Source organism: Oncorhynchus mykiss, chromosome 23 (assembly GCF_013265735.2).
Source record: "Oncorhynchus mykiss isolate Arlee chromosome 23, USDA_OmykA_1.1, whole genome shotgun sequence".
NCBI classification, from domain to species: domain Eukaryota; kingdom Metazoa; phylum Chordata; class Actinopteri; order Salmoniformes; family Salmonidae; genus Oncorhynchus; species Oncorhynchus mykiss.
This window is the reverse complement of record NC_048587.1, coordinates 8,477,050-8,488,874: the sequence shown is the minus strand read 5'-3', so window position 1 is coordinate 8,488,874 and position 11,825 is coordinate 8,477,050. Positions and strand designations below refer to the sequence as shown.

General features: G+C 43.3%; 1 protein-coding gene across 2 annotated transcripts in view; it reads right to left on the bottom strand.

Moving 5' to 3' along the window:
- Nucleotides 1-7,571: 7,571 nt before the first annotated feature.
- Nucleotides 7,572-11,825, bottom strand: part of LOC110516810 (paladin) — a 160,428-nt gene continuing 156,174 nt past the window's right edge. For both annotated transcript variants that reach the window (XM_036959867.1, XM_036959868.1), the window contains exon 20: nucleotides 7,572-9,593. In XM_036959867.1, coding sequence (XP_036815762.1) covers nucleotides 9,444-9,593 — 150 coding nt within the window. In that variant the 3' untranslated portion in view covers nucleotides 7,572-9,443. The remainder of the gene's footprint in view (nucleotides 9,594-11,825) is intronic.

The following is an 11,825-nucleotide window of genomic DNA, read 5'->3' as shown; positions in this document are numbered from 1 at the left end:
GGTTTGAATTTGTCAAGAACTGCTGTTTTTTTTCATGCTCAGCAGTTTCCTGTGTGAATCAAGAATGGTCCACCACCCAAAGGACATCCAGCTTGACACAACTGTGGGAAGCATTGAAGTCAACATGGGCCAGCATCACTGTGGAACGCCCTGACGATTCGAGGCTGTTCAGAGGACCAACGGGGGATGCAACTCACTATTAGGAAGGTGTTCATAATGTTTTGTTCACTCAGTGTAATTTTTACAGTGTGAATTTAAAGAACGCTACTGCTACCTCAGAATACATAGGAAGATTTCCCTGTGATGTAAATGTAATGTCACTGATCACATCCCTATTTGTAGGCTAGGCTAATGGGTTCAATTCACTTCCCTCTCATTGGAGTCTGATACTACTCTGTTAAGTCACATCAGACACATCAAAGGGGGAGGATATAAGCTGTGAAAAGGGATGCGAGTTGGGAGTGTCCTCCAGTCCACCTCCAACCTTCTCCTCCGAGTCCTCAGCAGTCCTCTCTCATCTCTGGAGGGAAGGCCTTTCACATCAAGTTAATTACATCCCCCTCCTAGCCGCTCAGGTCTCAACGCAGCTCTTTGTCTCTGCTAATCTTAGGATCCCTCAGAACTGGTTGGGTTACACGTCGGAGAGGGGAATCTGGAACCAGCCTTGGAAAACATTTCAAAGTCGAGAGGAGAGGGGGCCGCCGTATCACCTCACTGCCCTGGACCGTGGTCGGACTTCATGTCTTAGAGCTTATCGTGACCTGGAGTCAAGTTAGCTACCGACTGGAACAGAATAGCTTTGATCTCCTACAAGACATATCTCCATGTTTTTATTTATTTATGGCGATGGAATAGAAGAGAGGCGTCCTTGTTGTTCATAGCAATACGGAAATGAATAATAATATATTTATTTACTGTAAATACATAAATATAAATACACATATTATAAATGCTCTTTCAAGTAAGAATATAGATGGAAGGAATTGGTTCAATTGTGTGTATCTTGTCTTGTGTTCTGCAGCTCACACACACACACACACACCCCAAGACCGATTCACTCCAGAACCAGCACCCTGTCCATGCCAGAGAGGGATAATTCATGACATCATGGCAATATGATGGGGTTGCCAGGTAGCCGATGGGGTTGGGTCAGTAACCGAAAGGTTGCTGGATCGAATCCCCGAGCTGACAAGGTAAAAATCTGTCGTTCTGCCCCTGAACAAGGCAATTAATCCCGGTAGGCTGTCATTGTAAATAAGAATTTGTTCTTAACTGACTTGTCTAGTTAAATAAAGGTTCAATGAAATATATGATAAAACTAATGACGTCAGAGAGAATGTGGACAAGGCACAGAAGTATGAGAGGATTTCCCTTAGTGATCTGAACGCCTCCTTGAACAGGATATCCTAGTGACGTCCTTTAGCATGACTATTGAACATGATATCCTAGTGACGTCCTTTAGCATGACTATTGAACATGATATCCTAGTGACGTCCTTTAGCATGACTATTGAACATGATATCCTAGTGACGTCCTTTAGCATGACTAATGAACATGATATCCTAGTGACGTCCTTTAGCATGACTATTGAACATGATATCCTAGTGACGTCCTTTAGCATGACTATTGAACATGATATCCTAGTGACGTCCTTCAGCATGACTATTGAACATGATATCCTAGTGACGTCCTTCAGCATGACTATTGAACATGATATCCTAGTGACGTCCTTCAGCATGACTATTGAACATGATATCCTAGTGACGTCCTTTAGCATGACTATTGAACATGATATCCTAGTGACGTCCTTCAGCATGACTATTGAACATAATATCCTAGTGACGTCCTTCAGCATGACTATTGAACATGATATCCTGGTGACGTCCTTTAGCATGACCATTGAACATGATATCCTAGTGACGTCCTTTAGCATGACTATTGAACATGATATCCTAGTGACGTCCTTTAGCATGACTATTGAACATGATATCCTAGTGACGTCCTTCAGCATGACTATTGAACATGATATCCTGGTGACGCCCTTTAGCATGACTATTGAACATGATATCCTAGTGACGTCCTTCGGCATGACTATTGAACATGATATCCTGGTGACGTCCTTCAGCATGACTATTGAACCTGATATCCTAGTGACGTCCTTCAGCATGACTAGACTCCTCTCAAGAAACAGTAGTCTACATTCACAATACTGGAGACTGAGTATATGACATGCAATAAATTCATTATTTTGGGGGGCATTTTTACCAGGAAAAGACCCTTGAGGTTAGAAACGTATTCATTCAGGTAACAGGAAGTGGCAAGAGGTCAGCAAGAAGTAGTCAGCATGTACAAAGTCGGCATCAGACCTTGCCTGCCCTGGTCTCTATAGACTCGAGGTGAACAAGTCAAACGGATGTGTGTGATTGGATGGCCAGTGGAGCCTTTATTAGTTTCTCTCGTATCTGACAGAAGACCTTCAGAGTGGTTGGACAGAGCACAGCAGTTACGCTCGGCTTAGATAACATGTGGCAGGACAATCTCTCCCCTGGAACATAATATCTTAGAGAATGTGTGTGGCAGGAAAATCTCTCCCCTGGAACATACTGTAATATCTTAGAGAACGTGTGTGGCAGGAAAATCTCTCCCCTGGAACATACTGTAATATCTTAGAGAACGTGTGTGGCAGGAAAATCTCTCCCCTGGAACATAATATCTTAGAGAATGTGTGTGGCAGGAAAATCTCTCCCCTGGAACATAATATCTTAGAGAATGTGTGTGGCAGGAAAATCTCTCCCCTGGAACATAATTTCTTAGAGAATGTGTGTGGCAGGAAAATCCAAGCTGTCTGGAAGACACATTGTTTTGGGTTTAATAACAGAAGAGAGATTTAAAACAATGAAAGGCAGTACAGTATAATGAGGCACAGTTAGTGGAACGATTTTCACAACAAACAAAAAAGGGACAAATGCTGTTGATGAATTCATTTTCATATTTATTTAGCTTTATAAAAAAAAAATTAAACAATGAAGTCAAAATGCAATGGAATGAAATGAACATAAACCCCATCATCTCTGTACTGGACAACATTAAAATAAAATACATTTATATAGACACTCCTAATAGCTCCTTCATAACAACTCATATGCAGCAACATGGCTGGTTAAATAGTCATGTACGATGTATTTGATAAGGAGAGAGATAACGTGGCTGGTTAAGTGGCTGTTTAAATAGTCATGTACGATGTATTTGATAAGGAGAGAGATAACGTGGCTGGTTAAATAGTCATGTACGATGTATTTGATAAGGAGAGAGATAATGTGGCTGTTTAAATAGTAATGTACGATGTATTTGATAAGGAGAGAGATAACGTGGCTGTTTAAATAGTCATGTACGATGTATTTGATAAGGAGAGAGATAACGTGGCTGGTTAAATAGTCATGTACGATGAATTTGATAAGGAGAGAGATAACGTGGCTGGTTAAATAGTCATGTACGATGTATTTGATAAGGAGAGAGATAACGTGGCTGGTTAAATAGTAATGTACGATGTATTTGATAAGGAGAGAGATAACATGGCTGGTTAAATAGTAATGTACGATGTATTTGATAAGGAGAGAGATAACATGGCTGGTTAAATAGTAATGTACGATGTATTTGATAAGGAGAGAGATAACGTGGCTGTTTAAATAGTAATGTACGATGATAGGTACAGAACATGGTATATTGGACATGGGATGTGTTTCTCAAAGCTGAATGATGGCTGCATTACAAGCAGGAATGCATTGCTGCTATCACGAACACATTATTATACAGCCCTTCCTGTGGGTGTAAGATATAGTAGGTATGTGCATCCCAAATCACACCTTATTCACTACGTAGAAAATGTGTCAACATTAGTGCACAATACAGGGAATCGGGTGCGAGGCCAAATGCCACCCAGGAAGTCCTGCCAATGGAGAAAGAGTATCAGTAACCATTACCAATTGATACCAGAATATAGTTGACGTGGCAGTTTCCACATGTACATGTTTGCCGAAGGCCATCCGGCCGGACGTACCATTCGGTTCTTACTGGAGTGGATCGAGCCCGATGACATCACAAACCCCCCCCCCCCCAATCCCTTTATGGTTATGACTCATGGAGACTGAAGTCCGGCCCCTCCACAGTCCATTAGCGACAGCTTTAAGTCGTACTCATGTGTGCACACCGTAGAAAAACGTTTTGCCAACGAAAACGTGCGTTTCTGATTGGACAAGTTCAGGTCGTCCTTTCCAAGTTTTGGTCTGTTTTCTTCCATTCGGTGTCTAGTGAATACGACCCAAGACTCCTCAATAAAACAGTCATCCCCCAGCCCTCTAATGCAAAACAGATCCTGCACCCACAGTGAGACAGGGGCATGTGTCCCAAATGGTGCCCTATACCCTACGCACTACACTACTTCTGACCCTATTCCCTATGGACCCTGGTCAAAAGCAGTGTACTAAAAAGGGAATAGGGTGGCCATTTGGGACGCATGCGAGGCTGTGTTGGAATTATTCAGTTCACAAACAGCAAACCTACAGTAAGAGTTGTTTCTACAAGTTGACCATTTCACACCAGCCTGATCCACAGACTACTGTTGTTCCACAGACTACTGTGGTTCCACAGACTACTGTGGTTCCACAGACTACTGTGGTTCCACAGACTGCTGTTGTTCCACAGACTGCTGTGGTTCCAGACTACTGTGGTTCCACAGACTACTGTTGTTCCACAGACTACTGTGGTTCCACAGACTGCTGTTGTTCCACAGACTACTGTTGTTCCACAGACTACTGTGGTTCCACAGACTACTGTTGTTCCACAGACTACTGTTGTTCCACAGACTACTGTGGTTCCACAGACTACTGTGGTTCCACAGACTACTGTGGTTCCACAGACTACTGTGGTTCCACAGACTGCTGTTGTTCCACAGACTATTGTGGTTCCACAGACTGTGGTTCCACAGACTACTGTTGTTCCACAGACTACTGTTGTTCCACAGACTGCTGTTGTTCCACAGACTACTGTTGTTCCACAGACTACTGTTGTTCCACAGACTGCTGTTGTTCCACAGACTACTGTGGTTCCACAGACTACTGTGGTTCCACAGACTGCTGTTGTTCCACAGACTACTGTGGTTCCACAGACTACTGTGGTTCCACAGACTGCTGTTGTTCCACAGACTACTGTGGTTCCACAGACTACTGTGGTTCCACAGACTATTGTGGTTCCACAGACTACTGTGGTTCCACACAGACTACTGTGGTTCCACAGACTACTGTTGTTCCACAGACTACTGTGGTTCCACAGACTACTGTTGTTCCACATACTACTGTTGTTCCACAGACTACTGTGGGTCCACAGACTACTGTGGTTCCACAGACTGCTGTTGTTCCACAGACTACTGTTGTTCCACAGACTACTGTGGTTCCACAGACTGCTGTTGTTCCACAGACTACTGTGGTTCCACAGACTACTGTTGTTCCACAGACTACTGTTGTTCCACAGACTACTGTGGTTCCACAGACTACTGTTGTTCCACAGACTACTGTGGTTCCACAGACTACTGTTGTTCCACAGACTACTGTTGTTCCACAGACTACTGTGGTTCCACAGACTACTGTTGTTCCACAGACTACTGTTGTTCCACAGACTACTGTTGTTCCACAGACTACTGTGGTTCCACAGACTGCTGTTGTTCCACAGACTACTGTTGTTCCACAGACTACTGTTGTTCCACAGACTACTGTGGTTCCACAGACTACTGTTGTTCCACAGACTACTGTTGTTCCACAGACTACTGTTGTTCCACAGACTACTGTGGTTCCACAGACTACTGTTGTTCCACAGACTGCTGTTGTTCCACAGACTACTGTGGTTCCACAGACTACTGTGGTTCCACAGAGTACTGTTGTTCCACAGACTACTGTGGTTCCACAGACTACCACTGTATTCTGTCTGTCTGTATTTGCAGGATCTACCGTATGGGCTCCTAAAGCATGTCCATTATGACATTGGAAATACGTTAGAAAATATAAGTATCAGGTACAGTTGACACAATACATGATACTAGCTGAAGTGGATTCCTGTCTGTGGACATTTGATAACCATTGCAAAGCATTAATGTGCTTTAATGATAAACCGTTTGTTGTTTTGTTGGTGTAACATTCCTGATCCCAGATCTGTTTGTGCTCTTGCTAACTCCACTGCTGTCGTTGTCAAGAAAAACATGTTTGGCATAACAACGAGTGCCAAGGCGTGACAGTACATACAGACTGTCCCCTCAGGCCATAGCTTTCCTCCTAAAGGACACATCCTTCCCAGAAGCCCTCAGAACTGACTTTTTGTGAAAACAAACTGCATTTATTTACTGAACAATATTTACATATACATTTTTTTTATAAAAAAACGTATCCGTTCTTGGAGAGGCTGACTTGAAGTACGAACGGTCGCTTAGATTTTCTAAATATACTCATAATAGTTTGTTGGCAAAACACCTTAAAATGCAGTTCATAACAACAGAGAATAGAAGACGGCAGGAGACGGGAGAGAAGAGGACACCGTGTGGGGGGGGACAACTACTTACTGCAATACTTTTCACCAGAGCACAATGGACCCAGGTCAAGAGTAGTGCACTACTGTTTGGAATGGGGTGACATTTGGGACACATCCAATATCCTAAGAGGAGGGGGGGACACACACACACCTTTTACTGAAGTTGGAAACCTCAAATGAGTCGGTTGCATCAATGGCTTCAGCAGCTGTTCCAAGCATGCAGAGATATCAGTCAAAAGGAAGAATCCAGGATCAGTACACATATGGTCACTGCTTAGAGCTCGGTCTGTGAATTTAAGAGTGGTTCCATTTCTCCAGGTCCATCCCTCAGCTGTTTACCGAAACAGGTGACAGAGAGACTGCTGTGTGGTTCCATTTCTCCAGGTCCATCCCTCAGCTGTTTACCGAAACAGGTGACAGAGAGACTGCTGTGTGGTTCCATTTCTCCAGGTCCATCCCTCAGCTGTTTACCGAAACAGGTGACAGAGAGACTGCTGTGTGGTTCCATTTCTCCAGGTCCATCCCTCAGCTGTTTACCGAAACAGGTGACAGAGAGACTGCTGTGTGGTTCCATTTCTCCAGGTCCATCCCTCAGCTGTTTACCGAAACAGGTGACAGAGAGACTGCTGTGTGGTTCCATTTCTCCAGGTCCATCCCTCAGCTGTTTACCGAAACAGGTGACAGAGAGACTGCTGTGTGGTTCCATTTCTCCAGGTCCATCCCTCAGCTGTTTACCGAAACAGGTGACAGAGAGACAGACTGCTGTGTGGTTCCATTTCTCCAGGTCCATCCCTCAGCTGTTTACCGAAACAGGTGACAGAGAGACTGCTTCGTTGTCGTTTCAATCCCATATTAACCCTTTAAAAAGGGGGAATTCACAGCTGAGAGCACACAAAGTGTCCATGCCACCACTGTTCTGGTAAAAAGCAGAGGGACGGGGCTGGAACAATGTAACCACTCAAATTCATAGAGCCATGGATACAAGGACAGACCATCCATGATATCAACATTATAGTTTAACCATGTTTTGAGGCTATACAGGGTTTACATTGACATTCTTTTACAAACCTTGGAGTAAAACAAGCGTATATTTTGGGGTTCTGATGGGGTACGACAGTTGGATTTAACTCGAGCCATTTACAAGTTCTATTCTTCAAGGATCAATTGGTATATATCATTATTGAAGGAAAAATATATCTAAAAGATGGATGAACCTGACGCAGATTAGCCCTTTAATGAGAGGAGAAACCGCTGTGAAGAAGTGAGGACTGAGGCACATGCAAACAGCAGTAAAACACAGAGCAGAAGCTTAGCTTTGGCAGCATCTACAGCAGTTTGGCAAACGAATACCTGGGAGTGGACTTGGAGACAACCGATACTGTATGTCGATTAAAAGTAACAGAAATGTATTCCATCTAAACAAAGAAGCTGTTTGTTTTAAAAGTCTGTAGTTTCAACTATATTTTAAACTGGAGAAACGTTCCAATACGTTCTAGTACAGACTAATACTGTCTTCTGATTAAGGTGGTGTCTATTTAACTGGCAGAATATTTACGGAGGTGGAGTTCCGCTAGCCCAAAAGTTGAAGCCTTTCCCTAACTCTAACCCTTACCGTAACCTCAAACTAACCTTAACATAACCTCAAAACTAACCTTAACATAACCTCAAACTAACCTTAACATAACCTAAAACTAACCTTAACATAACCTCAAACGAACCTTAACCTCAAACTAACCTTAACATAACATCAAAATAACCTTAACATAACCTCAAACTAACCTTAACATAACCCTGGTTTCTAACCCTAAACGTAACCCTACTTTAACCCTTCATTTCAACCCCTAATGACTAAGCTGTTTGTTCTGCCAGGTGAATATAAACCTCCTCTGATAAAACCTATAGGGTCCATACTAGTAAACCTATAGGGTCCATACTAGTAAACCTATAGGGTCCATACTAGTAAACATATAGGGTCCATACTAGTAAACCTATAGGGTCCATACTAGTAAACCTATAGGGTCCATACTAGTAAACATATAGGGTCCATACTAGTAAACCTATAGGGTCCATACTAGTAAACCTATAGGGTCCATACTAGTAAACCTATAGGGTCCAGACTAGTAAACCTATAGGGTCCATACTAGTAAACCTATAGGGTCCATACTAGTAAACCTATAGGGTCCATACTAGTAAACCTATAAGGTCCAGACTAGTAAACCTATAGGGTCCATACTAGTAAACCTATAGGGTCCATACTAGTAAACCTATAGGGTCCATACTAGTAAACCTATAGGGTCCATACTAGTAAACCTATAGGGTCCATACTAGTAAACCTATAGGGTCCATACTAGTAAACATATAGGGTCCATACTAGTAAACCTATAGGGTCCATACTAGTAAGGCAGTTCTCACCAAGGGGGCAAAATATGAATGAATTCTCCTCCTATATTAACAATGGAACAATAGAGCAAATGAGACGTAAAAATGTCAGCTTGAATCTCGGCGGCAGTCAGAGCAGAAGCATCAGAACCAGGAAATACCGACTGACAGTACTGAAACATCCATTCTAATACTAATTAACATTGGTAGTGGGTTTGTAAAAAGCAGTATTATAATAATACAGTATCAGAGTGATACGAGGGTAACAATACAAAGCATTATTACATTTCAAAATACAAAGCATTATTAAATTTTAAAGGTATATATAAAAATAAAATAAAAATCACAGGAGGACATAGGTTGTATAAAATGGCACCCTAGTCCCTTTAGAGTGCAGAGGGCCCTGGTCAAAAGTAGTGAACTATACAGGGAACAGAGTACCACTTCAGAAACAGCCATAGTCTGGCGGTTCACAGTGATCTCTCCTCAGCTCAGATCAACGCCCCCCTGAAGGGACGTGATTGGATGTTCTGTCGTTGCCACCGGCAGCGGAGCCTGGCAAGTGGCGTGTCCCGAAGGTTCTCAAACTCGGAGAAACCCAGCTGGTTGAGAAGGTCGTACACCCCGGCCCTGGCTGCCACCTACAGGAGAAACACAGGAGAGAAACACAATGTGTAAAGACCCCAGCAGGACAAACAGGAGAAACACAGGAGAGAAACACAATGTGTAATGACCACAGCAGGATAAACAGGAGAAACACAGGAGAGAAACACAATGTGTAAATGACCACAGCAGGACAAACAGGAGAAACACAGGAGAGAAACACAATGTGTAAAGACCACAGCAGGAGAAACAGGAGAAACACAGGAGAGAAACACAATGTGTAAATGACCACAGCAGGACAAACAGGAGAAACACAGGAGAGAAACACAATGTGTAAAGACCACAGCAGGAGAAACAGGAGAAACACAGGAGAGAAACACAATGTGTAATGACCACAGCAGGACAAACAGGAGAGAAACGCAATGTGTAATGACCCCAGCAGGACAAACAGGAGAGACACACAATGTGTAATGACCACAGCAGGACAAACAGGAGAGAAACGCAATGTGTAATGACCCCAGCAGGACAAACAGGAGAGAAACGCAATGTGTAATGACCCCAGCAGGACAAACAGGAGAAACACAGGAGAGAAACACAATGTGTAATGACCACAGCAGGACAAACAGGAGAGAAACACAATGTGTAATGGCCCCAGCAGGACAAACAGGAGAGAAATGCAATGTGTAATGACCCCAGCAGGACAAACAGGAGAAACACAGGAGAGAAACACAATGTGTAATGACCACAGCAGGAGAAACAGGAGAGACACAGGAGAGAAACACAATGTGTAATGACCACAGCAAGATAAACAGGAGAAACACAGGAGAGAAACACAATGTGTATTGACCACAGCAGGACAAACAGGAGAAACACAGGAGAGAAACACAATGTGTAATGACCACAGCAAGATAAACAGGAGAAACACAGGAGAGAAACACAATGTGTAATGACCACAGCAGGACAAACAGGAGAAACACAGGAGAGAAACACAATGTGTAATGACCACAGCAGGACAAACAGGAGAAACACAGGAGAGAAACACAATGTGTAATGACCCCAGCAGGACAAACAGGAGAAACACAGGAGAGAAACACAATGTGTAATGACCACAGCAGGACAAACAGGAGAGACACACAATGTGTAAAGACCACAGCAGGACAAACAGGAGAAACACAGGAGAGAAACACAATGTGTAAAGACCACAGCAGGACAAACAGGAGAAACACAGGAGAGAAACACAATGTGTAATGACCACAGCAGGACAAACAGGAGAGACACACAATGTGTAAAGACCACAGCAGGACAAACAGGAGAGACACACAATGTGTAAAGACCACAGCAGGACAAACAGGAGAGAAATACAGGAGAGAAATACAGGAGAGACACACAATGTGTAATGACCACAGCAGGACAAACAGGAGAAACACAGGAGAGAAACACAATGTGTAATGACCACAGCAGGACAAACAGGAGACACACAATGTGTAAAGACCACAGCAGGACAAACAGGAGAGAAATACAGGAGAGAAATACAGGAGAGACACACAATGTGTAATGACCACAGCAGGACAAACAGGAGAAACACAATGTGTAATGACCACAGCAGGACAAACAGGAGAGACACACAATGTGTAATGACCACAGCAGGAAAAACAGGAGAAACACAGGAGAGAAACACAATGTGTAATGACCACAGCAGGACAAACAGGAGAAACACAGGAGAGAAACACAATGTGTAAAGACCACAGCAGGAGAAACAGGAGAGACACAGGAGAGAAACACAATGTGTAATGACCACAGCAGGACAAACAGGAGAAACACAGGAGAGAAACACAGGAGAGAAACACAATGTGTAAAGACCCCAGCAGGACAAACAGGAGAGACACAGGAGAGAAACACAATGTGTAATGACCACAGCAGGACAAACAGGAGAGAAACACAGGAGAGAAACACAATGTGTAAAGACCACAGCAGGAGAAACAGGAGAGACACAGGAGAGAAACACAATGTGTAATGACCACAGCAGGACAAACAGGAGAAACACAGGAGAGAAACACAGGAGAGAAACACAATGTGTAAAGACCCCAGCAGGACAAACAGGAGAGACACAGGAGAGAAACACAATGTGTAATGACCACAGCAGGACAAACAGCAGAAACACAGGAGAGAAACACAATGTGTAATGACCCCAGCAGGACAAACAGCAGAAACACAGGAGAGAAACACAATGTGTAAAGACCCCAGCAGGAGAAACAGGAGAAACACAGGAG